General features: G+C 48.2%; 3 protein-coding genes, 1 long non-coding RNA gene and 9 other non-coding genes across 13 annotated transcripts; 12 read left to right on the top strand and 1 right to left on the bottom strand.

The window, feature by feature from the left end:
• Nucleotides 1-920: 920 nt before the first annotated feature.
• Nucleotides 921-1361, bottom strand: LOC137155649 (uncharacterized). The gene has a single exon (XM_067552018.1). It carries the CDS (start codon nucleotides 1359-1361, stop codon nucleotides 921-923), a length of 441 nt encoding a protein of 146 aa, XP_067408119.1.
• A 3358-nt stretch (nucleotides 1362-4719) lies between these two features.
• LOC137155647 (uncharacterized) lies at nucleotides 4720-5744 on the top strand. The gene is made up of 2 exons (XM_067552017.1): nucleotides 4720-5091; nucleotides 5736-5744. The coding sequence occupies exons 1-2, from the start codon at nucleotides 4720-4722 to the stop codon at nucleotides 5742-5744; spliced, it is 381 nt and encodes a 126-aa protein (XP_067408118.1).
• Nucleotides 5745-9356: 3612 nt separating this feature from the next.
• On the top strand, nucleotides 9357-9782 carry LOC137155646 (uncharacterized). The gene has a single exon (XM_067552016.1). The coding sequence runs from the start codon at nucleotides 9357-9359 to the stop codon at nucleotides 9780-9782; it is 426 nt and encodes a 141-aa protein (XP_067408117.1).
• A 5014-nt stretch (nucleotides 9783-14796) lies between these two features.
• TRNAL-CAA (transfer RNA leucine (anticodon CAA)) lies at nucleotides 14797-14905 on the top strand. The gene is made up of 2 exons: nucleotides 14797-14834; nucleotides 14860-14905. It is a non-coding gene; the product is annotated as a tRNA-Leu (tRNA).
• Nucleotides 14906-15512: 607 nt separating this feature from the next.
• On the top strand, nucleotides 15513-15584 carry TRNAE-CUC (transfer RNA glutamic acid (anticodon CUC)). The gene has a single exon. It is a non-coding gene; the product is annotated as a tRNA-Glu (tRNA).
• A 2646-nt stretch (nucleotides 15585-18230) lies between these two features.
• Nucleotides 18231-20663, top strand: LOC137155644 (uncharacterized). The gene is made up of 2 exons (XR_010920591.1): nucleotides 18231-18274; nucleotides 19780-20663. It is a non-coding gene; the product is annotated as an uncharacterized lncRNA (long non-coding RNA).
• TRNAL-CAA (transfer RNA leucine (anticodon CAA)) lies at nucleotides 18587-18695 on the top strand. Its single transcript has 2 exons — nucleotides 18587-18624; nucleotides 18650-18695. It is a non-coding gene; the product is annotated as a tRNA-Leu (tRNA).
• Nucleotides 20664-20735, top strand: TRNAG-UCC (transfer RNA glycine (anticodon UCC)). The gene has a single exon. It is a non-coding gene; the product is annotated as a tRNA-Gly (tRNA).
• Nucleotides 20736-20845: 110 nt separating this feature from the next.
• On the top strand, nucleotides 20846-20950 carry TRNAR-UCU (transfer RNA arginine (anticodon UCU)). Its single transcript has 2 exons — nucleotides 20846-20882; nucleotides 20915-20950. It is a non-coding gene; the product is annotated as a tRNA-Arg (tRNA).
• A 1109-nt stretch (nucleotides 20951-22059) lies between these two features.
• On the top strand, nucleotides 22060-22131 carry TRNAG-UCC (transfer RNA glycine (anticodon UCC)). Its single transcript has one exon. It is a non-coding gene; the product is annotated as a tRNA-Gly (tRNA).
• Nucleotides 22132-22236: 105 nt separating this feature from the next.
• Nucleotides 22237-22341, top strand: TRNAR-UCU (transfer RNA arginine (anticodon UCU)). The gene is made up of 2 exons: nucleotides 22237-22273; nucleotides 22306-22341. It is a non-coding gene; the product is annotated as a tRNA-Arg (tRNA).
• A 1109-nt stretch (nucleotides 22342-23450) lies between these two features.
• On the top strand, nucleotides 23451-23522 carry TRNAG-UCC (transfer RNA glycine (anticodon UCC)). The gene has a single exon. It is a non-coding gene; the product is annotated as a tRNA-Gly (tRNA).
• A 111-nt stretch (nucleotides 23523-23633) lies between these two features.
• TRNAR-UCU (transfer RNA arginine (anticodon UCU)) lies at nucleotides 23634-23738 on the top strand. The gene is made up of 2 exons: nucleotides 23634-23670; nucleotides 23703-23738. It is a non-coding gene; the product is annotated as a tRNA-Arg (tRNA).
• Nucleotides 23739-24096: the final 358 nt, after the last annotated feature.

The following is a 24096-nucleotide window of genomic DNA, read 5'->3' as shown; positions in this document are numbered from 1 at the left end:
AAATCTGAAGGAACTGAAGAGGGCTGTGACTTTTCTCTCTATTGGGGTGTATGGCTGCCCTTGAACTGAGTTGCTTTAAATCTTGGGATCTTATTAGAAACTCAATCCCCCAAAGGTGGACTTAAGTGGCCACACTTGCCATCTTTGGGTGGGTATTTGTTTTTAAACAGCAATAAACAAACAGGACTGAAGAAGTTACACAAAACCCTCCTCCTCCCTTTTATTCAGCATAGAAGAAAATGACAAATATACTAATGTTTTAGATTAAATTCGCAAGTACAATCCACCCCAGCATCATTCCTCAAGAGAAAGGAAATACATGAGAACAAAAACTGCTGTTAAAAATCCTGCTTTATTATAATGGAAAGATGATGTTTTTATTTGCTTTAGGATAACACACATCACCTACAATCCTCTCATTTCTCGTGATGGCAGATCTCTGTATTTAGTCCCTCTTCTCTCTGTCTCACAACGATGGAGTCTCTGGCTCAGTTAATTCTAAGTATGCAGATCTCTTCTTCCCAAGGAAGAACAGTCTCCTTCGTGGGTCCAGTACACAGATATTAGGCTCTTCTTGACAAGGATTTTGCTCACTGCCTCTTGGAGTATTTCTCTCTCAGTTTGGAGATTCGACAAAGTTCTGCTTTACACAGAAGAGTGTCTCGGTCGTTTCAGGTTGCAGCAATGGACGGCGTCTCTCAGTGATGCGGTCTCTCCTACAGCTCAGTCTCTTGCATAGAAAATGGTGAGGTTGGCACCTCAGGAAAATGTTCTCATCATCTTTTAGGCAATGTCCTCTTTTAAATCAGGCAGGGTGTTGGGGGCTCTCAGGCTGGTGCTTGCTTCTCTCCCTTCTCCCCTCTTGTTCTTTCTCGTCCCCCCAGCCGGGATTGCCCCAGGGAGAAGGGCAGGACGTTTCTCTAGGCAGACTCGTTGGCGATAGGGGTGGCCGAGTGCTTGGCCACTTCCCTGGGCATCACCTGCTGCAGGGCAGCACGCACCTCTGAGGAGCCCATGGCGGGGAGCTGTTTCTGCTTCCTCAGGTGCTCGGCCTCGGTGGATACCTGGCTGTAGAGATCGGCCACGAAGGATTTCATCAGCCCCTTGGCCTTGGCCGACATGCGCACTTTCTGCATCTGCTGCAGCATCTTGGAGGCATAGCGGGAGGGGACGCCATGCTTCACCGGGCCCTTCTTCCCCTGGCAGCTCTTCTGCTGCTTCAGCGCTGGCTTCTGCCTCATCCGATGCCCTGGCTGTGGCTGGCGCTTCCCCTGCTTGGAGGTGGCTTGTGGCTTATTCTGCGTTGGCTTCTGTCTCCTCAGAAGCTGGACCTTCTTCTTCCCTCCTCGGGCAACAGCCATTGCTCCGCTTCGCTCAGCTCTCCTCTCCGCCTGCAAATGCCAGCAGCCTCCTCCCAGATCTGACCAGTTAAAGCATCTGGCATGCAAATGAGGAGCTCCCACTGTGCCTGCTGATTGGCTAGCTGGGCTGCCACTCCAGGCAACTGCATTGTGACCAGGGAAGTATGGCGTCAGTCCATTGTGACACCCTGTGTGACCTCACCAGTTCCCTCCCTTATGGAAATGAAGGGATCGTAAAATCTAGTAGCTCATTGGCTGTAGACTGTGAGCTTTGGATATGTGAATTTATAGACTTATGATAGGCTCAAAGGGACAGTAAAAATAAATGTGTGGAGATGAGTGATATCTTATTATTTTCATTTTAATATAATTTGATTTTCATTATTTATTTTTATGTTAAAATGTTCATTATAGGCAGAGCTGGTAATGTCCACTCTCTTTATTTTGCCTAACACTTTTCATTATAAAATATGCTTTGAAAAGCTCTCACACCTCCGTCGTTTGCAGCCGGCCTTTTATATTTGGCAGGGGTTATGTCCCATGGCTAGTGAGTTGCCTTTTCTTTGTTACAAGAAACTCTCTCCAACTATTGTTGAGATAAAAAAATCACCATTTCCCCTCTGTTGCTTGCCTTCCGCAGAGAAATTTTGGCAGCCAGCTAGAATAATAACCCAATATACAAACATTCCTAGGCTGGACTGATACCTACTGCAACAGCAGCACATGCTGTATTGGGAACACCTGAGCTCAGCTGTAATAGGGGCTGGAATGAAGATACCTCAACATAAGAACATACGAATGGCCATAGTGGGTCAGACCAATGGTCCATCTAGCCCAGTATCTTGTCTTCCGACTGTAGCCGGTGCTAGATGCTTCAAAGGGAATGAACAAAACAGGGCAATTTATTTAGTGATCTATCCCCTGTCATCCAGTCCCAGCTTCTGGCAGTCAGAGGTTTAAGGACACCCAGAGCCATTGGTCCATAGTCATTGGTTAGTCCTGCTTTGAGCAGGGGGTTGGACTAGATGACCTCCTGAGGTCCCTTCCAACTCTATGATTCTATGAATCTGTCCTCCATGAACTCATCTAATTCTTTGTGAACCCAGTTACATTTTTGGCCTTCACAACATCTCATGACAACGATTTCCACATAGTGACTGTGTGTTGTGTGAAGTACTTTCTTTTGTCTGTTTTAAACAAAAGGCCTTGGCTATCACCTTTCCTCCCCCATCCTGAGCCTGGAATTTAGTTTTAAGAAGGCTGATGGGGCCTCCCTCTGACCCATGTAGGGAGACATCCCTAGAAAACATCGTTTTGGTTTGGCCAGTGAACCAAGAAATCAATTTGTCTCTCATCCCTACCCATAATTCATATGGACAGTGGGGCTGAATTAAGGTTTCCTGGGCAACCATCAATCAGGCATTTCCTAATTTCCAAATGCTTGACTTTGCAATTTAAATAATGTTCCTTTTATGTAGGATGGGGGGTTGTTGTTGTGTTTGTTTGTTTGTGTGTTTTGCTGCTGTTTCTTTTTTCTTTGTTCGTTTCCATGTTCGTTTAGGGGGTAGAGGCTGTATGTTATTTCCTAGGGCACTTTTTTTCCCTAAATGAAAAAGGCAAAACCAAATTCCATTTTATGTAAAGGAAACTGATTCTAAGGGTGGGTGAAAAGGGGGCTCTTTTGGGAGCTGGACTGTGCTAAATAAATTAGACCCCAGGAGACGGGGAATATTGTTTTTAAAGACTTTGGGTTGTGAGTGGATTATTCCCAGGAACCTGAAGAGAAACTGAGGCAGGGGACTACAGTGTCTCCAGGCTAGGGTGTGTAGAGAACCTGTAGGGAACCTGGTGTAAGCTACTGACTACAAAGCTGGTGCATGGATTCTGTCTACATGGAACTCATTGCAGAGCTGGGGCCTTAGATTATAGAACCTCTGAGACAGGGACAAAAGCTTTCAGTGTCTTCCCCACATAGAACATAGGACAGGAAGGGTCATCAAGTCCAGTCCCCTGCCACCCCATCATAAAATCCCATTCATAAATTTTTCAGGCTCCATTTTAGGTTGTTTGCCGCCACTTCCCCTCCTGAGAGGACGGTCTAGAACCTTACTCCTCTGATGGCTGGACACCTTCTAATTTCCAGACTAAATTTAGTCATAGCCTGTTTATTCCCATTTGTTCTTCTGCCTAGATTGTTCTTTAGCTTGAACAGTTCTTCTCCTTTCCTGTTGGTCCCCCTCTCCCGCCTCCCCCCCTCCCCCCCCCCGCAAGATGTATTTAAAGAGAGCAATCAGATCCCCTGTCCGCTTTCCTTCTGGTAGCCTAACCAAGCCAAGCTCTTTTAGTGTCCTCTCATAAGATTTCCCCTGATCATCCTGTTAGCCCTTCTTTGCACCTGTTCCACTCTGAATCCATCTTATTTGAACACGAGTGACCAGATCTGTTCACAATCTTCTGTGAATTTTATAAAAGAACAAATAACAATAATATGAAGCCTGAAAAGATGACACAGTCCCCTAGTGAAAAGTTCCAGAGGGGTAGCCGTTTTAGTCTGTGTACAGCAAAAACAATGAGAATCTTGTAGCACTTTAAAGACTAACACATTTAATTTCTGCAGGCATAAGCTTTCGAGGGCTGTAACCCACTTTGTCAGATGTAAGGAATAGAAATCAGATAGGAGGTATATATATACATCCAAGGGTAAGGAACAACAATGGGGAAGGTAGGTATAAGCAAAGTCCATTCAGTTATAGTAGTAGCTGAGGCTTATTCACAACCATTGATTAGGAGGTGAGAATGTGTGAACAGTAATTGTCACTGTTCACAAATTCTCACTTCCTAATCGATGGTTGTGAATTACTTCTTGTAATGAGATGCCCCTAGGGACATTTTGTAAAGGACTTGGAACCAAAGGGAAAAAGCTTGATAACAATACAAATAAAAAAAATAATGATATATGTACTAAAAATAATAACAGCAAAATGAGAATGGATCAGTTGTAAATAACAATCAGCTAAAGTTTAGCTGGCCTTTATTATAACCCCTAGAGCCAAAGCAACTAATTATCCGAAACAGCGTAATTGTCCTAAAAAGCAGGTGGGATGTTAACATCTTTTTCATTTCCCTAAGGGAGCAACTAGCCCATGGTTGCTCATTATGAGATGCACAGGTCTGTAAAGACATCATCACTTTGTGACTAGCTGGGGCATTGTTCCAGCCAGCCAATCACAGGGCTCGAAACCAGCCCCTCATTTGAATGCCTGCCACTATATATGAGTGCAGTGGTGGGGAGAAGGCCAGTGGCATTTGCAGACAAGAGGGTTGAGTTGAGTGAACTGAGCAAAAGCAGTGTGGAGCAATGGCTGCTGCCCGGAAAGGGAGGAAGAAGGCCCAGACTCAGAGGAGACAGAAGCACTATGTGAGGAAGTCCCAGCCCAAGCGAAGGAGGCAGGCAAGGCGGAAGCCAGTTGGGAAGCGTGGGAAGAGCGGGAAGAGCTGCCGGGGGAAGAAACACTCCCCCACCCCATACGACTCCAAGTTGCTGAGACTGCTGCAGCGGGACAACAGGTGTTTGTCCAACAAGGCCAAAGGATTGATGATCTCCTTCATGAGCGACATCTACAAAAAGGTGTCCACAGAGGCCGAACACCTGAGGAAGCAGAGCCGCCGCCCCACAATCGGCCCTTCACAGATGCAAGCCGTCCTGCAGCAGGTGATGCCGAGGAAACAGGTGAGGTGCTCGGCCACCCCTGTCTCGAAGAGGGGTCACTAGTAAAACATCCCTCCCCTTCTCCCCGGGGTGCATCCTGGCTGGGACAAGAAAAAGAAGAGGGGAGAAGGGAGAGGAGCAAACACCAGCCTGAGACACCGCAGCACCCCCCCCCCCCCCCCCCCCCCCGATTAAAGAACTGACATTGCTTTAAAGAAGCCACCAAAAAAAAACCCTTCACTCTGCAGAGGGACCAATCTCTTGCACAACAATTCTTCATGAGAGATACTCCACCACATGAGAGAGAAAATCAGTGAGAGGCTTTCCGTGACCGAGCCTGGAATGACCGTTCTACTGTAACCTTCATTAGTGAGCTCATCACAGCTTGGAAGAGGAGACTCTTATCTCTGGATTGAGCCACTGAGTAAATTTCCAACACTGGAAAAAAGAGACCGGCCTGCTGGCTGTAGACTGAGTGCACCAGACACTTTCCATCACTGTAAATGCAAAACTATAGAGACGGGCAAGAAAGAGCTGGCATCAACTGAACTGAACGGATTGTATGAGAGACGCTGTCTTAAGGGGAAGGAAATAATCATCTTGTCATTACAATAAAACTGGATTTTAGCAGCATTTTTGGTGCTATGTGCTTTCTCTATTTTAAGGAATCATGATGGGATGGGCTTCACAACTTAGTATAAAACTAGTGGCTGAGAGTTGTGAGACTTTCTTGTATTGAAACAAGAAACAGTTTTATTAACTGCTTTTAAGGCCTTTCTCCTTATCACAGATTAACGGTGAATATCCCACCTAAAATGTTAAAGTCACAGTAGGCCACCACTTTCCCCTGTGCCCAGACTTTAAATTAATCAAAGTGTGGGTACTACCTATCCATACACAGACCAGTCACAGCCCTCTCTGGGTACTCCATATTAGTTCTCTTCCTTCCAATATTTCCCTATTCATGCCTGTATTAATTTGAAGCCAGGTGAAACTCACCCAGGTATTTATCCCTTTGATTTATTTATAGAGAGCAATCATATCTCCCCTCAGCCTTCTTTTGGATAAGGCCCCGCAAAATCTCAGTTAGGGCTTCAAGGTGCTAGTGAAACACAAAGGATAAATACCAGCAGCAAAAAGCATCCCAGAGTGTGTTGTAAAGAAAATTGTTCACTCGCCAGCCATTTCCTTGAGGGGAATGCTAGAAATTTAGGCCCAGATCCTCAAAGGTATTTAGGCATCTAATTCTCATAAGTTAAGCTTCTACATATTTTTGAGGATCTGAATGGGCGGCACGTATAAGAGCCTTGGGGAAGCTATGTATCCCACAATGCCCACTGTGACCGCTCTGTTCACTGTTTCAAACTCCTCTGTCCTGCATCCAGCTAGGCAGGCATGGTGTTGAGCCTGTCACACTGGGTGGTGTGGGGTTGGGGTGTGTGTGTGTGTGTGGCATTTACAGTATTGTGTAACATTAATATGTCAAAATCATGACGATTCATGTGAGATATGTCATGTCAGGTACTGTTAGAAAGGATGTAATGCGCTGAGAAAGATGACAAGACTCATGTTCATGTGTTATAGCTGTAATGGAAGTTATGGACATATTTGATGTACCTGTGTTTCAAACTATGCTGTGTAAGACACACCCCAGACAGAGGCGGCAGGACAATAGCTCGCTTAATGGCCATCAAAACCTTTACAGATGCAAAGGGCCCAGGAAGAAACTAAAGGCATACCTGAAGAGTTACCAGGATTGGCCCATGTGACTCTGGACTCCATTTTAACTGTTGTAACATTCCACAAGACAGCATGGCCAAGGCCAGAGGATATATAAGGCCAAGCCACAGAATCCATTTTGTCTTTGTTCCTGTTCAGCTACAGACAGACGCCTACCTCTGGATCAATTCATTTTGCAGCTGAAACGAAGGACTTAGACCCATCCAGGTACTGGATGTGTACCAGAGGAACTGTACAAGCCTGCAACTCCACAATTCTCCCAGAGATTTGATGTACATGGACTTACAATCATCTCTATGTATCTGATTTGCTTTGACCCTTTAACATTTCTCTTATTGTTTGTTCCTTTCTTTTTACAATAAACCTTTAGTTTTAGTTACTAAAGGATTGGCTGGCAGCATGGTATTTTGGGTAAGATCCAAACTTATATTGATCTGGTACTGTGGCTGACCCTTTGGGGTCAGAGGGAACCATTTTAGTAAAGAGTATAGAGTTTAAAGAACTGATCTCTTTACTGGACCCAGTGGCTGATTTGGGAGCCAGGAACTGGAATGCAGTAAAGGGGACTGTGCGCTTTTGTGGACTGGCTTCTTGATAACCAGTGTGGGGAAATCAGAAGCAGTTTGTGGCTGTTTGAGAAGCCTGACTTCAGTGTCACCCTTCAGCGCTGGAAGAATCTGCTCTCCTTTTGCAGTCTGCCCTGATCTTGGCATTTTCAGGTGGCTACCCTGGGCACGGGATGGGTCACAGAGCCCCTCCCCTTTCAAAGCCCTCGGAAGTTTTGAATTTGCTCAGTGTGGAGAACTCACACAGCTACTGCCTGGCTGAGCATGGATTTCCTTGGTCGGTGGGGAAAGGAGGCCGTGGGGGAACTCGGATGGAATCACAGAATCAAAATATTAATGTGGAATCCTGATCTCCCCGGCACTAGGAGCACAGCGGCAGGCAGGCAGGGCTGGCTGCTGCTGGCGTAGGACAGGGGATAGGCTTGATAGTCTGTGAACCAGTTTCTGCCTCAGGATTGACTGCTTCCGGCTGCTGTCTGAACAAGTGTTCAGGCTGGTGAGTGCTATACTTAAAGAGACAGTGTACCACACACTCACTCTCCAATACACACACTCCCCCCACACACATTGTCTCTCTCTCTCACTCACACACACGCTCCCCACTAAGACACACACACTCTCTCTCTCTCTCTCTCACACACACACACTCATTCGCTCGCAGAAATTCTCCCCCTCCACACACACTTCCTGTGGTACTGTTCAGCAATGTCAGATTGGTCACATCACCGAGGGTACTTTAAAAAGTGATTTAAAATGTGTTGTTTTTCGGGCACGCACAGCAGTCATTGCAAGGTTCATAGCCCGGTGCCAGCAAACAATGCCAGGCTCAGCACACCACAGCAACACACATGTCTGTGGGTCAGTGTTAATATGCTCCTTCAAGGCATCCATCAGTTGAATAGCCCCCCATTGGGCTCGTCTTATAGATTTGTGCTCATAAGGCCCAGCACGATACTGAAGAGCAGTGCAGGATTCAGGCTTTCTGACAGGGATAGCTGGGTTGCAGGTTACCAGGGCAGCTGAAAAGCAGCTGGCGATCGAGTAGGATGCCCATGGAATGATGGGATTGAGAAACCATCATGTCACGCTGTACCTGCCCCCATGAGGCACTGCAAACCCTTCCCAAAATGCCCTGCAGCCAGTTGCACCGTGGGATAGCTACCCATGGTGCACTGCTGTCTGTGTTGAAGACAGACAAGAGCTGCTATTGTGGATGCGCTCCGCTGACACAAGGAGCACTGTGTGGACATGCAACCGTGGTTTAATTACAGCAGTGGCTGTACGCCAACGTAACATAAGTCGACTTAACTTTATAGTGTAGACATAGCCTAAAGCGCTAGTCACTGCAGCGCTGTAGATGTAGGAGTTAGTTTCCCAGACCTGAAGAAAAGCTCCATGAAAGCCTGTCTCGATCACCAACAGAAATTGGTCCAATAAAAGATATTACCTCATCCACCTCGTCTTTCTAATATCTTGGGACCAACAGGGCTACAACAACACTGCAAATGTCAGCTGAGATCCTGGCCCAATATATATGCAGCAGTAGATAATAAAAATAAAACCATGAAAAAACTGAATTTAGGAACAAATGCAATAACACTTATTGATGGTAGTGAAATAATAACATTTAAATAAAAATAATAAATTCTGGTTAACATTCAGATAATTGGCAGCTGGCCCTTATTCTATGGCACAAAAAAATCACCATAGCAACTTAATTGTTCTACTCATCCTACCAAAAACCAGCGAGCAAGTGGAATGTTACAATTTCCTTCATTTCCACACAGGAAGGAGTGAATTAGAGATCATCCTTACGAGGATCACCATTACAGCGTGGCTAACAAGGCCATTGTCCCAGCCAGCCAATCACTGGGCACAGAGTCGGTGCCTCATTTGAATGCCGGACACTATATAGGAGTACAGCTGGTGTGAAGCTTTTGCAGGCGGAGAACTGAGCTGGAGAGACCAGGGTGGAGAGCAATGGCTTCTGCCCAGAGAAGAAAGAAGAAGGCTCAGATTTGGAGGAGGCAGAAGATCCAGCAGATAAAGACCCAGAAGTCACAGCCCAAGTTGAAAAAGTCCCTGTCCCAGCATGGGAGGTGGAAGCCAGTGCTGAAGCGATTGAAGAAAAGCCAGAGGAAGAGGTGCTTGTCCACCCTATATATCTCTGAAATGATGGGCCAGCTGCAGCAGGGAAATAAGCGCATGTCGGCCAAAGCCAAGGGACTGATGAACTCCTCCATGTGCATCATCTACAGTGCAGTATTCACGGAGGCCGATCGCCAGAGAAAGAAGAGACGTGGGTCTTTTATCGGCACCTCAGAGGTGCAAGCTGCTCTGGAGAAGGTGATGAAGGGGAATATTGCCAATTACTCCATCACCTCCATCCACAGCAGGTCTCATTAGAGAAACATTCCTCTTCCTTTCCTCTTAGTCTGCACCATGGCTGGTGGAAGAGAAAGAACAAGAGGGGAGAAAGGAGAGAAGCAAACACCAGCCTGAGAGACCCTAACTCCTGCCTGATTAAAGATCTATCATTGCCTTAGAGATGACCAGAAAAGCTGCACTTTTCCCCTTGCAGAAGGACCAACCTTGCAATTCTTCACGCAGAAGACCGAGAGATGGAATCAGCAGTGGAATCTCCACGATTATGAATGAGAGAGGGACATGCAGCATCATGAACCAACGGGACCATCCATCATTGCAAGACATACCATTCTTCGTCAGAAAAAAGAGTTCATCCTATAGAGGAATGAATCAGCACCAAAGACTTTTCTCACCTGGGAAAAAGAAATCGTCATGCTACACCTTGACTTTACGAGAGATACTTTCCACGACGGATAGAGACCATTGTCTCTGCCTTGCCTCACTGAAAGAGTCTGAGTGAAGAGATTTGCCAGTTATTTGAAATGAAAGGATTTGCCAATGAGATGTTATCATAAGGGGAGAAGTTAAGGTCATCTTGGCATTATAATAAACAGGATTTTAGCAGCAATTTCTGTAGCTAAATGTTCCCTTTATATGGGGGTGGGGGGATATTGACAGAGTGTGTTATGTTTTAGGGTTTAATATAAAGTCTTAGTGAGTTTCAGACTTCTGCTATAGTGAATACAGTAGTCCTTTAATGCATACTTTTTTTCTTGTCAGTGCTTAAAATAAATATCCAGCCATAGATGATAAAGGCATATTAGGCCACCGTTGTCAGCTTGGAAGGATAAGAACTCAACACTATAAACCATTAGGGTGACCAGATATCCCGATTTTATAGGGACAGTCCTGATATTGATGGCTTTTTCTTATATAGGTGCCTATTACCCCACACCCCCTGTCCTGATTTTTCACACTTGTTACCCTATAAACCATTAAGACAAAGAGTGGGGGTAGACAAGCTTTTCAGCATAGAGAACAGTAACAACCATCTCCAGTTCCTCCAGATTTGTTCCTTTTCCTTTCTACTTCGGTATTGTCTGCATTAAACAGAGGACAGTTTTCATGCATGATCCTATCTCTGCTAGATACAGGGAGAATGAGACTGATTAATCTGTAAAAGTAAAGTTGAGCATCATTAGCACTTGGATGGTTGATCCAGATATTAAGGTGTTATATCTTACAGACTCTCACATCCAGGGTCTTCATGGGCACAATAAACAAAGTGGGTTAAAACAGGTCCCTTAAGGAGGATGTGTCAAATACAACCCTGCAGAACCTCCCAAGAAGGAAAGAAAGGAGCTGCTCTAAAGCACAATCTTTGTTCCCCTTGTGTTTTTTCCTCCTTATCTACAATTAAAAACAATTTCATCCTTTTGCCAGGTCCCTTAGCACCTCATGATCACCCATACCAGAGGCGGATGGTAGATGGACTAAAGTCTACAATAAACGCCTGACTTCTGTGAGTCATTAGAAAGAGATCCTCAGCCACTCCAGTTCCTATCCACCACCAGGTCTAGACCCAGGTTGATAAGGAGCTCATAAATAAGAATGAGGTGTAGCTGAAGTTGGTTAATTAGAATCTGCTTGGTAACTGTTCTCTAAATGGTGGGTAAAAATTGATGAGAATGTTAACAGGAAGAGATGACTTCCTCAGCAGAAACTAGCTACTGCTTGCTTCTGGTTATTAAGCAACTTGGTCTCATAAAGGGAGGTGGCATTATTTCCTATCAAAAATAATAGTCCCAGCACTTCCTTTTAATAACCATGGTGGGCATGTGGGCTGGTGGCTGTAAATCTTATCCTAAAAATTGAGACCATCCAGCACTGAGAATGGAAGAAATTCAACCGAGAGAAGTGGTCTGTTCGATCAGACAGCCCGTTCTGAGTGCCTGAGAGACCGTGACAAATCTGAGCAAGCTTATCTGCAAAGCAGAGGGAAAACTACTGCCAGTGTTATGTAAGAGAGAAGAAGAAATAACAATGAAAAGTGGAACATAAAAATGAAACACTGGACCAGCTTTTTGTTCTGTGTTCATACAGTGCTTAGCACAAGGGGGTCTTGGTCCAGGACTAGAACTCCTAGATACTACTGCAATATTACTACTACTAATACCAAGGGGCTGATAAAGTCCTTCATGGCCGATCTCTACAACCAGGTATCCACACGCGCAGCCATTCCCATCCACAAGGAGTCTGTGTAGAGAAACATCCCCTCCTTTTCCCTGGGGCAATCCCATCTGACCAGGAAGAAAGAACAAGAGGGAAGAAGCAAGCACCAGTCTGAGAGACCTCAACATCTGCATGATTGAAAAAAGGACATTGCTGGAAAGATGCTTAACAAACCTGCACTTTGCCCCTTACGGATGGATCAATGTCACACACTTCTTCCTGCCGGATACTCAGCTAAAGTGGGAGACTTAATCCCATCGCCTGAAACCAGGGTCTATCATGTTGCAGCTTGAATCAACTTTCCATGACTGGCAATGAGAGGCCTGTGTGCAGCAGCCTGAATTGCTGAGAGAATTTGCATCATTTTAAAGAAGAGGCCATCCTCTCCAGACTGAATCAGCGTGAGAGATTTCTGTTGTTGGCCATCAGGCTGCAGACTGAATGAAGCAGAGATTTGTCATCCTTGTAACTCAGAGACAACAGAGACTGAGTAAAGAGATTGGCCTTCATTAGAAATGAAAGAGTTGTAGTCGGGTTTGGTCCTGCTTTGAATATGGGGTTGGTCTAGATGACCTCGTGAGGTCCCTTCCAACCCTACTCTTCTATGATTGTAGGTGGGAAAAATAATAGAAAGTAACACAATCTTGGCATTATAATAAAACTAGAATTTTAGGAGAGGTTTGTTGTGTGTTTCTTGTTTCTTGAAGAATAAGAATGGGGTGGTTTTGGTTTGGAATTTAACATTTTTTAGACATAAGGGCCAGATTTTCAAAGCTATTTAGGTGCTGAAGGATGCAGATAAGCACCAAGTAGAGTTTTCAAAAGCACCCCTCGCAGGCTAAGTGCATTCTCCATTTGATTTTGAGGGGTGTTTGGTGCTTTTGAAAATCCTGCTTGGTGCCTATCTGCATCTTTAGGCACCTACACACTTTTGGAAATCTGTCCCGATGCTTGTGCCAGGAGCTGTATTTTTATTACAGACCTCAGCCACCTACACCGCCCTTCTTCAGTCAGTGAAAGCACTCCTACCAACAGAAGGGGAGTAGTGTGGACATCAGCCACCGCAGCAATTACTGAAGTGGCCATAAAGGCTATGTATACATTGATGGCAAATTTGCTGCCGTCAGATCGACTTATCTGAATTGACTCAGCGGTCAGTGAAGACTAGTTTTATTAACAGTGAAGACCCACTCAGTCAATCTAGAAATCGACGTATTAAACCCACCTCCTCAAGTGGCTGAGCGCTGCGTTGACAGAACTGCGTTGCATTGAAGACGGAGCGCAGAACAGAAGCACAGAAGTCGACGGGAATTACGCAAGTTTTTTGCGTAGTTTGCGTAACTCCGGTCGACTGCCGCCGAATCTTTGAGGTAAGTGTAGACAAGCCCTAAGTCAACCTAACATAGGTTGCAATGGGACATGTCCTTAGTTTAAATTAGTTTTAAAAATGGCAGAGATATTGAATGGGAGAGCTGCTGGTGAGTGTATGAGGACCGAACTGAGGCAGATTCCCAGCATCTGAGCCATTCAAGCCTTGAAATAGACATAAAGGTGCTACTGCTCTCAAGTCGGAAGCCCTGTCTACACTACAAATGCTTTGCTGGCATAGGCATACCGATACAGCTATACTGGTAGAGCCCCCAAGTGTAGATGCAGCATATGACCACCGAAGTCGTTTTTCTGTAGCATATCACCACTGCCCCCCTGAGTGACATTAGCTGTGCTGGACAAAAGCACTCTTGTGTTGGTTAAGGTCTTGTCTGCCCTAGCACTTATGCCAGCAAAACTGTTGTTGCTCCAGGGCGTGAAACCGCCCTCCAGCGACATAAGTTTTACCGGCATAAGGGTGTGTGGACAGTGCTATGTCTGCAGGAGACGCTCCCACTGACACAGCTGCTGCTGCTCATTTAGGTGGTTTAATGATGTCCAGTTACCATAAGGTGGGGGCGGCCGCAGGAGTGTATAGTGGCACAGCTGTTCCAATGTAAATTTTAAGTGCAAATGAGCCCTTAGGTGCACGGACAACTGGGGTTTCTGGCAGGTAAAAATCTCTAATGTGCACCAGGTTGTAGGAGTTTGCACTGGGTTGAGGGGTGTGGACTGGAGGGGAAATAGCTATTTGGTAACATTACAGTGCACAGCAGCAGTTTCATGCCACACTGAGCAAGCGGGTCACGTCTCAGTGATTAAATAATTGCCCCGTGGCCTAGCAGCCAGCAGAGTGCATAGGGATTAGATCGATTAAAACATGACTGCAAGCACAGGCCCCACCACCAGAGAATCATGACTCCTCATTCTGGAGCCAATGAGAGAGTTCAGTCCAAGCAGTGTATACCTACAGGGTATAGCTGATTGGTACGTCCTGGGAGACTTTATACACAGAGTATATTGCCTCTGTCTTAGGGAAGGGGGGAGGTAAGAGAAACTGGGCCATAGACCCTTGGGGAAGGGAGGAAAAAGAATCTGGCACAGGGAGACGGGATGAAACCTGATAAACACTGTGCCAGCCCCTTGCTGGGCAGGGAGTTGCTGTATTCAGGACTAGGAGTGATTATCATGTAAACAGCAGCAAAACAAAGAGAGCTGCCGGGAAGCTGAGCCCCGATTTGGGCTAGCCCGGAGTCTGTTTAAACCACTTGCCTGCCATCGTGAGAGTCGCTAGAGCTGTCTGTGATCCTCTTCCTGGATCAGCAGCGGTTGTGGGTCAGGTACGGTGAGTTTTGGAGGCTCTGAGAGCAAAAGAACCCCCCTGCCCGCAAATTGAGCACAAATTTTTGCAGAGAGATTGTGAGCTATTTGTTCCGGTTAGCATAATGTCAGTGTCAGGATGGCCGAGTGGTCTAAGGCGCCAGACTCAAGGCTTTGTCTTCACCTCTCATGGGTGTTCTGGTCTCCGTATGGAGGCGTGGGTTCAAATCCCACTTCTGACACAATTTTTTTTTTAAAATAAATAATAACTCTACCTTTGCTCTCTCAGAAAAGAAAGATTTAATCCCATTGAATTAAAAATAGGAAGACACAGACAAGAAGGGATTCGTTTCTCCTCTGTCTTTCTTATCATTCACAGTATATTTAAAACCACGTAATGAAGTATGTGTTTTGTTTCAGGATCTCTTTTCCTTCTGATCTTTATTTGCCCTGAGACCTTGGCTATATTATGAAGGGGCTTTGAGGAGGGGGTAAAGGGGATTTTGGGGCGCAATCAGCTGCCCCCTTAGCGTAGCATTGTTTAGACAGCCCTGAAAGCTATCGTAAATACACACTGAAACCTCCTGCCAAGTTTAATTTAACTGCAGCTGGTGGGGCAAAAATTTCAGCCAGGCTGTGTTGATTCCTCCCGGATTGGTTCCCACTGTGTGTTTACACGTGCAGCCGTGGCTAGCAGGTTAGAGACGTTTTTGCTATTCAGGCAGCGAGCTGAAACGATTTTGGGGCGGTGCAGTGACGGATTCTGCAATTCCACTCCGTCTGAACGTGGGGAAAACTCATGCTGCATGCGAACAGGAGTACAGCCTACATAGCGCTTCTTTCAGAGCTTCCCTGGTGGTCTAGTGGTTAGGATTCGGCGCTCTCACCGCCGCGGCCCGGGTTCGATTCCCGGTCAGGGAACGACATTTTTTTCTTTTTCAATGTCTCTACTTTTCATGGGGAGAGAGAAAGAAATTCTGCAGTTTGGAATATGTGCTCAATATTTTGTGCTTTAGTTTCATCAGGGTAGCTTCTTATTGTGTAATGCAACCTGGGAAGAAGCATGAACACTGTTAGGAATCTTGTGCTGACTATATGGCTGTTTAGGGCTCAGATATCACAGTCATGGGGGCCTGAGCAAACTGACCAATGAGGATCTGGGAGGGAGACATTTTTAAGGATGAAGACTGCAAACGCAAAGACCCCTGAGGAACTTTACCTACAGGATCAGTGCCCGTGAAGCTCCTGGTGAATACTAGTGGATACTGGTGAATGAAATTGCTCCTGTGTGCAGGATCAAAATCTTAATGTTTTCTCTTAGTAAAGTTAGGAATCAGAGGGTGTATTTCTGAGGGGGTCACCAAGTAATCAGATGCTAACAATTTTTTATCAGTTTCTGATTTTAATGAATAGCAGAAGGACCTCCAGCAGCACAGTATTTAGGAGGCCGGGGAACAAGCCGACTTCTCGTGCCCTCTTAGCAGAGGGGGGATGTCTCCTCAGCACAGTTCCGCATCTGGGGTTTACTCAAGGGGGGGAGGGGCTGTGACTGGGCCCCATTTTACCCTCTCTCTCCCCACTTCAGCAGTCCCAGCTTTGGCTGAGAAAACACTTGGGAGAAGCACTTTGTTAAAAATTTAGCACCCCCCCCCCCAAACCCATCAATCAAGCAGTGAAGAAACTCACCGTGCACCTCTCTGATACCCCCAGTGGGTCCCCCAGCCAAACCAGAAAAATGAGATTATGGATATTTCTGAGGAAGAAAAACCCAAGAAGATTAAAAAAAAAAAATATCAGGGCTTTTTTATATGTCATAAAGAAATGAAAGAGGGTACAGAAATAGTTTATTTCCATTTCACCCTTAACACATGCCAGAAAGGTGGAATCTGGGTCTGCCTAGCCACAAGCATGGGAGAGTGTTTGAAGGAAGGTCACCAGGGTATTTGTATTGTGGTAGCTGCAAGGATCCTAAGTCCCGAACCATACAAGCACAGAACGGATAAGAGGAGAAAGCTGGCTGTGCATATGTGAACTGCATGGAGAGATTTCAGCGATGGATTTCTCACATCCATGTGGAAAGGGAAAGGTGCATTGGGGAGGTGGAGATGAAGAAGAATGGTGAGGGCGAGAGAAGGGGAAAGACAAGGAACATGGGGTTCTGCATCTAACGTGCCATAAACTTTATCCCTTGGGGACCTGATTTTCATCAAAGCACTGGAGTTAGCCACAGATCTCTCTAAATGAAGCTAGTTCTTGAGTCTGTCTGTCGGCATAGCTAATGTCATTGGGGAGTGGATGTTATTACACAGGCAGAAAAACATCCTCTGTTAGCATAAACTGCATCAACACTAGGGGCTTTGCTGGTCTAGCTATAACAGACTGGCTCCACCAGCAAAACATTTGTAGTGTAGACAAGGTCTAGGTCTGAGAAAGAAAAGCCTCCTTCCTGATCAGGAGCTGTGTGTCTGGACCTATCAAAATAGCTGACTGCAGAATCACCAACGTAGTGTTTGAAAAGCATGAGTCAGTCTCAACACCCCACTTTAAGATTAGCTTAGAATTCAGGATATTTTTTTCAAAAGCATTAACTGTGGGGTTCTTTTTATTTGGCTTCAGGTCTTTAGTTTGCGCTTGCCTCACATTTCAAAGGCTTTCTCTGCCACCAAGAAGGCTCCAAGCTTTTTTATTTTTCTTAACTGAAAGCTGAGATTCTCATTCAATCTCTTGTCTCCAGCAGCTGGGGCTTTAAGTAAGCCTCCAGATACTGCCAGATCCGCGATGTAAACTGTGAGAGATGGCACTGCTTTGGTTCTTGACTGTGAGTATTAAGAAATCAAGATATCACAGCTGAAGCACTCTCTCTGATGGGACAGAGACATGCAGTAACACTAAAGCCCAGCATTCAAAGGCTACAAAACGTCATTAGAGTTGTTGAAAATTCATGATGTTTAATTTTTTAAATAGTACATTTTGGGTTCTTTTTCATTGCCTTGTGGCTTTTGAGACTTTAGCAAACATGTTTTCAAGCTTTTCTTTGCAGCTGGGCTAGAAACTTTAAAAAAAGAATGTCACAAAAGCTGACAACACTGAGGGCTTGTCTACACTTGAAAGTTAATGCAAATTAAGATAGATTGTGAATTTAAAGCGCGATAGCTGCGCCTGGCCAATGGACACACTTATTCTGGAACAAAAGTGCCTTGTTTTTGCATAGTTTAACTCTGATAGTTAAACACAAACCAGGCATTCCAGTTCTGGAATAAGAGGGTCCACATAAACAACTGATCAGGACCAACACTAAAGGGCAAGGACTTCTCTTGAGTGCTACAGTTAGCTTGAATTAACACACTCAAATTACTGCACTTGACCTAGCCTCATTGGAATGAAAGTGACTCACCACATTTCTGAATAACACTCTAGATACACAGAGCGATTGCATTAAAAGAGTGATTGGATTAGCTACTGGTGCGCTGAATTTCAACCCACCCTCCCAATAGGCTACTTAGTTCAAGCTTAAAGCACCACTGCACTTGAGCTTGAGATTTCTGTATATGGACAAGAATCAAAGCGGGGGCAACACTCAAGCTAACTGTTCTGTGAAGACACATCCTCGTGTAAGTGATCCCTGAGACTATTGAAGGCAGAAGAATTGTTCACAACGCCGTCTGCTTTGCGGTGGCTCACATTTGCCTGATTTTTAGTTTAAACACCAAACACAGATGCAGAGAAACTTAAGCTCAGATTGGAGAGAATCCCTTGAGGGGTCTGTCTGTGTGTGTGCGTTTGGATATTTTGTGGGACAAGTTTTAGGGTTGTGTGAACAACAAAAAAATAACACTAATTGCTCAGACAAAAATTAAGTGGGAACAGGCATCTTTAGAGATATTAAGATTATATACTTTTGTTTGAGAGTTTGTGACATCAGTGTCAGGATGGCCGAGTGGTCTAAGGCGCCAGACTCAAGGTTCTGTCTTCACCTCTCCTGGGTGTTCTGGTCTCTGTATGGAGGCGTGGGTTCAAATCCCACTTCTGACACTTCCAATTTTACATATTTTGATCTTTTCGAAGGAAGGAAGATTAGTTTACTTAATATTGAATTAAAAATAGGTGAAAACACACACAAGGGATTCATTTTTCTCTCGCTCTTCTCATTGTTTCTTTCCATGTAGGGGTTGGTGTGCTGGAGGGAAATCACTGGAATATTCTTTTATGCTGAAAAATAACAATCATGTAAATTCAACGTATTAAAATAACAACCTAACAATAATTTAGGCAATTGTTATTCTGAGAATTCTGGAAAAAATTGTTAGTCACATGCATACTATATTTTCTTTGGGACATGACATTACAATTGTCAGAAAAAACATCACTGGTTTGGATAGGATTTTTCCTTGTACAGTTGGGTCTGGGATGTGTGAAAAACTGCTCTTCTGTGACAGCATCCTTTCCCACTCTTGCAGCAGTTCTCAAATACCAAAGTGGGTTGTGACCCCATTTTAATTGGGTTGCCAAGGCTGGCATTAGAGTGGCTGGGGCCCAGAGCTGAAGTTGAAGGCTGCAAACATCAGCCCTGGGAAATGTGGCTGAGACTTTGATTACAGCCCCCGACACCACCCAGAACTGAAACCCTCCAGCTCAAGGTTGATCCCCTTCCTGCGATCATATAGTAATTTTAGTTGTCAGGAAGGGGTTGTGGTGCAATGGAGTTTGAGGACTGCTGCACTACTGTAACAATCTTTGTACAAAGTATCCCTTCTAAGGTATCATCTGAAAACTCGTAATTTTCTGATCACTATCATCCTGATAAAATGTGAGCAGTAATATTGTATAGAAAGTTATTACATTCCACTGTACGGTGTTATTAACACATATTGCAAAGTCAAGCTGGCAAAAAGCAAGGGTCCGTATCAAACAAAGAAAAGTGTGCTCTGCTTAAATTGCATTTAGGCAGTGAAGAGAGTCAATGTGTATTTTGGGTCCTGCCTAGCTTGCCATAGCTGACAGAGAGAGACTATTATAGGATAGCTCAGCCACTCCTGTCTGGTCTTAGAGTAGGAGAATAACTCAGTTTTGGTGTGTTTACATCTCGTTGTGTTCCTGTGCCTTGGTTCTCTCTTAGTGCAAGCAACGCCCAAGTACACCAACATAATAGTCATCAAGCAGAAACAGTACACAAAGAAACCACAAAAGGCAAACAATCCTCCTACCAGGATCACCCTACATACTTCCTGAGACAGATGGATACTCCTCCAGACACCGTGCCTGTGGTGCATGAAGGGTGCGACCATGCTCCCGCTGCCTGCCTGCCTGCCTGCCACACGGGGGACCGCTGAGCTGCATTGGAGGAGGAAAAGGGAGGCGTAAAGAAGTGCGGCCAGCAGGTCAAGCTCTTGCGTGCCAAGGGCTGAGCTGGCAGGCCTGCCAGAGGGGCCGCGCCCGCCTGTGGCGCCTGAAGGGTGCGGCCACGCTCCCGCTGCCTGCCTGCCTGCCTGCCACACGGGTGGGGAGTTGGGAAGGCCCGTGGGCCGGGCGCTGCGGGGCCCTTGCCCGTCCTGCTGGCTCTCGGGAGCAAAGGCGAAGGCTGGTGTCCAAAAGCTGCTCTTGGGCAGGGAGCGGGTGTGTTTGGCCTCAAGAGCCGCTTTGATTGTGGCTCTTGAGAGTGAAGGTCCAGGTGGAGCCAGCTTTAGCCCTTGTGTTGCGTGGACCGTTTGCGTCCCCCCTGGGCTGGCCTTAAGACAGCTGCGTTGCACGTTGTGCGTGGTAGCGCCCCCATGAAAGTGGGCAGCCGCCACCGTCCCCGGAGAGGGCGTGAGCGGGGCCACGCCAGAGAGTTGGAGGCAGCGTTTTGAGCCCCTCCCGGGGGTCTTGCTAGCCTCCTGAAGGGGGAGTGGAAAGAGCGGCAGAGTTGAGGCCTGCCGCCGGCAAGTCCCATTGGCTGCCGGTGGCTGAAGAAAGGGTGTGGGTAAGGCATATGGCTGGTTCCTGAGGGCCTCTGGGCAGGCAGCGTTGGTGGTGTAGTGGTTAGCATGGCTGCCTTCCAAGCAGTCGGTCTGGGTTCAATTCCCAGCCAACGCAGAGTTTAAGTGCCGGGTGGGGTGTAACCTTGTTTTAGGCCAGCAAGTTGACTGTTGCAAAGTAGAGAGAAGAGAAGAGAGAGAAGAGAAGAGGAGGGCCCCAGGGCCCGAGGCTCTGTGGCGCAAGGGAAAGCGTGTTGGACTTCTAGGAGGCGGCGTTTGGCTCGGGAGCGGCTGGACATTCAAAGGTTGTGGGTTCAAGTCCCACCAGAGTCACTTTAGCTTCCCCGGCTGACTTTTACACGCTAGACAGCCACTTGAGTGTGGCCAAGGCAGCGGCAGAGAGGAACGCCAGGAGAGCCGAAGCTTCCGCCTGCGTCTCGGTGGCGTGGGGAGGTGTGATGTCCCCGCAGAGAATGAAGGCGAAAGCGGGGAAGAGGAAAAGAAAGCGAAAGCAAAGGCTCCTTGCGGCGGCTGTGGCCCGGTGCGAACGTGCTGGGGCTTCTCCTTTGGGGCGGAGCTGCGGTTGGGGCCCTGCCGTTCAAGCTTGGGCGGCCGGGATCCGGCCGTCCCTGGCTCCGCGCTGAGGAGGGTGATGTTGAAGCCTCTTCCCTCCATCGAGGCTTCGACTCTTAAGCCCCTCCGCCTCGTGCTGCGGAGGGACTCTCAAGCCTCCTTGCGTGGTTTGCGCTGGCGGGGAGCGGGGGGACCGCTGAGCTGCATTGGAGGAGGAAAAGGGAGGCGTAAAGAAGTGCGGCCAGCAGGTCAAGCTCTTGCGTGCCAAGGGCTGAGCTGGCAGGCCTGCCAGAGGGGCCGCGCCCGCCTGTGGCGCCTGAAGGGTGCGGCCACGCTCCCGCTGCCTGCCTGCCTGCCTGCCACACGGGTGGGGAGTTGGGAAGGCCCGTGGGCCGGGCGCTGCGGGGCCCTTGCCCGTCCTGCTGGCTCTCGGGAGCAAAGGCGAAGGCTGGTGTCCAAAAGCTGCTCTTGGGCAGGGAGCGGGTGTGTTTGGCCTCAAGAGCCGCTTTGATTGTGGCTCTTGAGAGTGAAGGTCCAGGTGGAGCCAGCTTTAGCCCTTGTGTTGCGTGGACCGTTTGCGTCCCCCTGGGCTGGCCTTAAGACAGCTGCGTTGCACGTTGTGCGTGGTAGCGCCCCCATGAAAGTGGGCAGCCGCCACCGTCCCCGGAGAGGGCGTGAGCGGGGCCACGCCAGAGAGTTGGAGGCAGCGTTTTGAGCCCCTCCCGGGGGTCTTGCTAGCCTCCTGAAGGGGGAGTGGAAAGAGCGGCAGAGTTGAGGCCTGCCGCCGGCAAGTCCCATTGGCTGCCGGTGGCTGAAGAAAGGGTGTGGGTAAGGCATATGGCTGGTTCCTGAGGGCCTCTGGGCAGGCAGCGTTGGTGGTGTAGTGGTTAGCATGGCTGCCTTCCAAGCAGTCGGTCTGGGTTCAATTCCCAGCCAACGCAGAGTTTAAGTGCCGGGTGTGGTGTAACCTTGTTTTAGGCCAGCAAGTTGACTGTTGCAAAGTAGAGAGAAGAGAGAGAAGAGAAGAGGAGGGCCCCAGCGCCCGAGGCTCTGTGGCGCAAGGGAAAGCGTGTTGGACTTCTAGGAGGCGGCGTTTGGCTTGGGAGCGGCTGGACATTCGAAGGTTGTGGGTTCAAGTCCCACCAGAGTCACTTTAGCTTCCCCGGCTGACTTTTACACGCTAGACAGCCACTTGAGTGTGGCCAAGACAGCGGCAGAGAGGAACGCCAGGAGAGCCGAAGCTTCCGCCTGCGTCTCGGTGGTGTGGGGAGGTGTGATGTCCCCGCAGAGAATGAAGGCGAAAGCGGGGAAGAGGAAAAAGCGAAAGCAAAGGCTCCTTGCGGCGGCTGTGGCCCGGTGCGAACGTGCTGGGGCTTACTCCTTTGGGGCGGAGCTGCGGTTGGGGCCCTGCCGTTCAAGCTTGGGCGGCCGGGATCCGGCCGTCCCTGGCTCCGCGCTGAGGAGGGTGATGTTGAAGCCTCTTCCCTCCATCGAGGCTTCGACTCTTAAGCCCCTCCGCCTCGTGCTGCGGAGGGACTCTCCAGCCTCCTTGCGTGGTTTGCGCTGGCGGGGAGCGGGGGGACCGCTGAGCTGCATTGGAGGAGGAAAAGGGAGGCGTAAAGAAGTGCGGCCAGCAGGTCAAGCTCTTGCGTGCCAAGGGCTGAGCTGGCAGGCCTGCCAGAGGGGCCGCGCCCGCCTGTGGCGCCTGAAGGGTGCGGCCACGCTCCCGCTGCCTGCCTGCCTGCCTGCCACACGGGTGGGGAGTTGGGAAGGCCCGTGGGCCGGGCGCTGCGGGGCCCTTGCCCGTCCTGCTGGCTCTCGGGAGCAAAGGCGAAGGCTGGTGTCCAAAAGCTGCTCTTGGGCAGGGAGCGGGTGTGTTTGGCCTCAAGAGCCGCTTTGATTGTGGCTCTTGAGAGTGAAGGTCCAGGTGGAGCCAGCTTTAGCCCTTGTGTTGCGTGGACCGTTTCCGTCCCCCCTGGGCTGGCCTTAAGACAGCTGCGTTGCACGTTGTGCGTGGTAGCGCCCCCATGAAAGTGGGCAGCCGCCACCGTCCCCGGAGAGGGCGTGAGCGGGCCCACGCCAGAGAGTTGGAGGCAGCGTTTTGAGCCCCTCCTGTGGGTCTTGCTAGCCTCCTGAAGGGGGGAGTGGAAAGAGCAGCAGAGTTGAGGCCTGCAGCCGGCAAGTCCCATTGGCTGCCGGTGGCTGAAGAAAGGGTGTAGGTAAGGCACATTGTTGGTTCCTGAGGGCCTCTGGGCAGGCAGCGTTGGTGGTGTAGTGGTTAGCATGGCTGCCTTCCAAGCAGTCGGTCTGGGTTCAATTCCCAGCCAACGCAGATTTTAAGTGCCGGGTGGGGTGTAACCTTGTTTTAGGCCAGCAAGTTGACTGTTGCAAAGTAGAGAGAAGAGAAGAGAAGAGAGAGGGAGAGGAGGGCCCCAGCACCCCAGGCTCTGTGGCGCAAGGGAAAGCGTGTTGGACTTCTAGGAGGCGGCGTTTGGCTTGGGAGCGGCTGGACATTCAAAGGTTGTGGGTTCAAGTCCCACCAGAGTCACTTTAGCTTCCCCGGCTGACTTTTACACGCTAGACAGCCACTTGAGTGTGGCCAAGGCAGCGGCAGAGAGGAACGCCAGGAGAGCCGAAGCTTCCGCCTGCGTCTCGGTGGCGTGGGGAGGTGTGATGTCCCCGCAGAGAATGAAGGCGAAAGCGGGGAAGAGGAAAAGAAAGCGAAAGCAAAGGCTCCTTGCGGCGGCTGCGGCCCGGTGCCAACGTGCTGGGGCTTCTCCTTTGGGGCGGAGCTGCGGTTGGGGCCCTGCCGTTCAAGCTTGGGCGGCCGGGATCCGGCCGTCCCTGGCTCCGCGCTGAGGAGGGTGATGTTGAAGCCTCTTCCCTCCATCGAGGCTTCGACTCTT

This window comes from Emydura macquarii, unplaced genomic scaffold, assembly GCF_026122565.2.
Source record: "Emydura macquarii macquarii isolate MOO-44397 ecotype Brisbane River unplaced genomic scaffold, CSIRO-AGI_Emac_v2 contig_1365, whole genome shotgun sequence".
In the NCBI taxonomy this organism is placed as follows: domain Eukaryota; kingdom Metazoa; phylum Chordata; order Testudines; family Chelidae; genus Emydura; species Emydura macquarii.
Note: the sequence above shows the minus strand (reverse complement) of the source record. Positions and strands in the feature narration are given on the sequence as shown.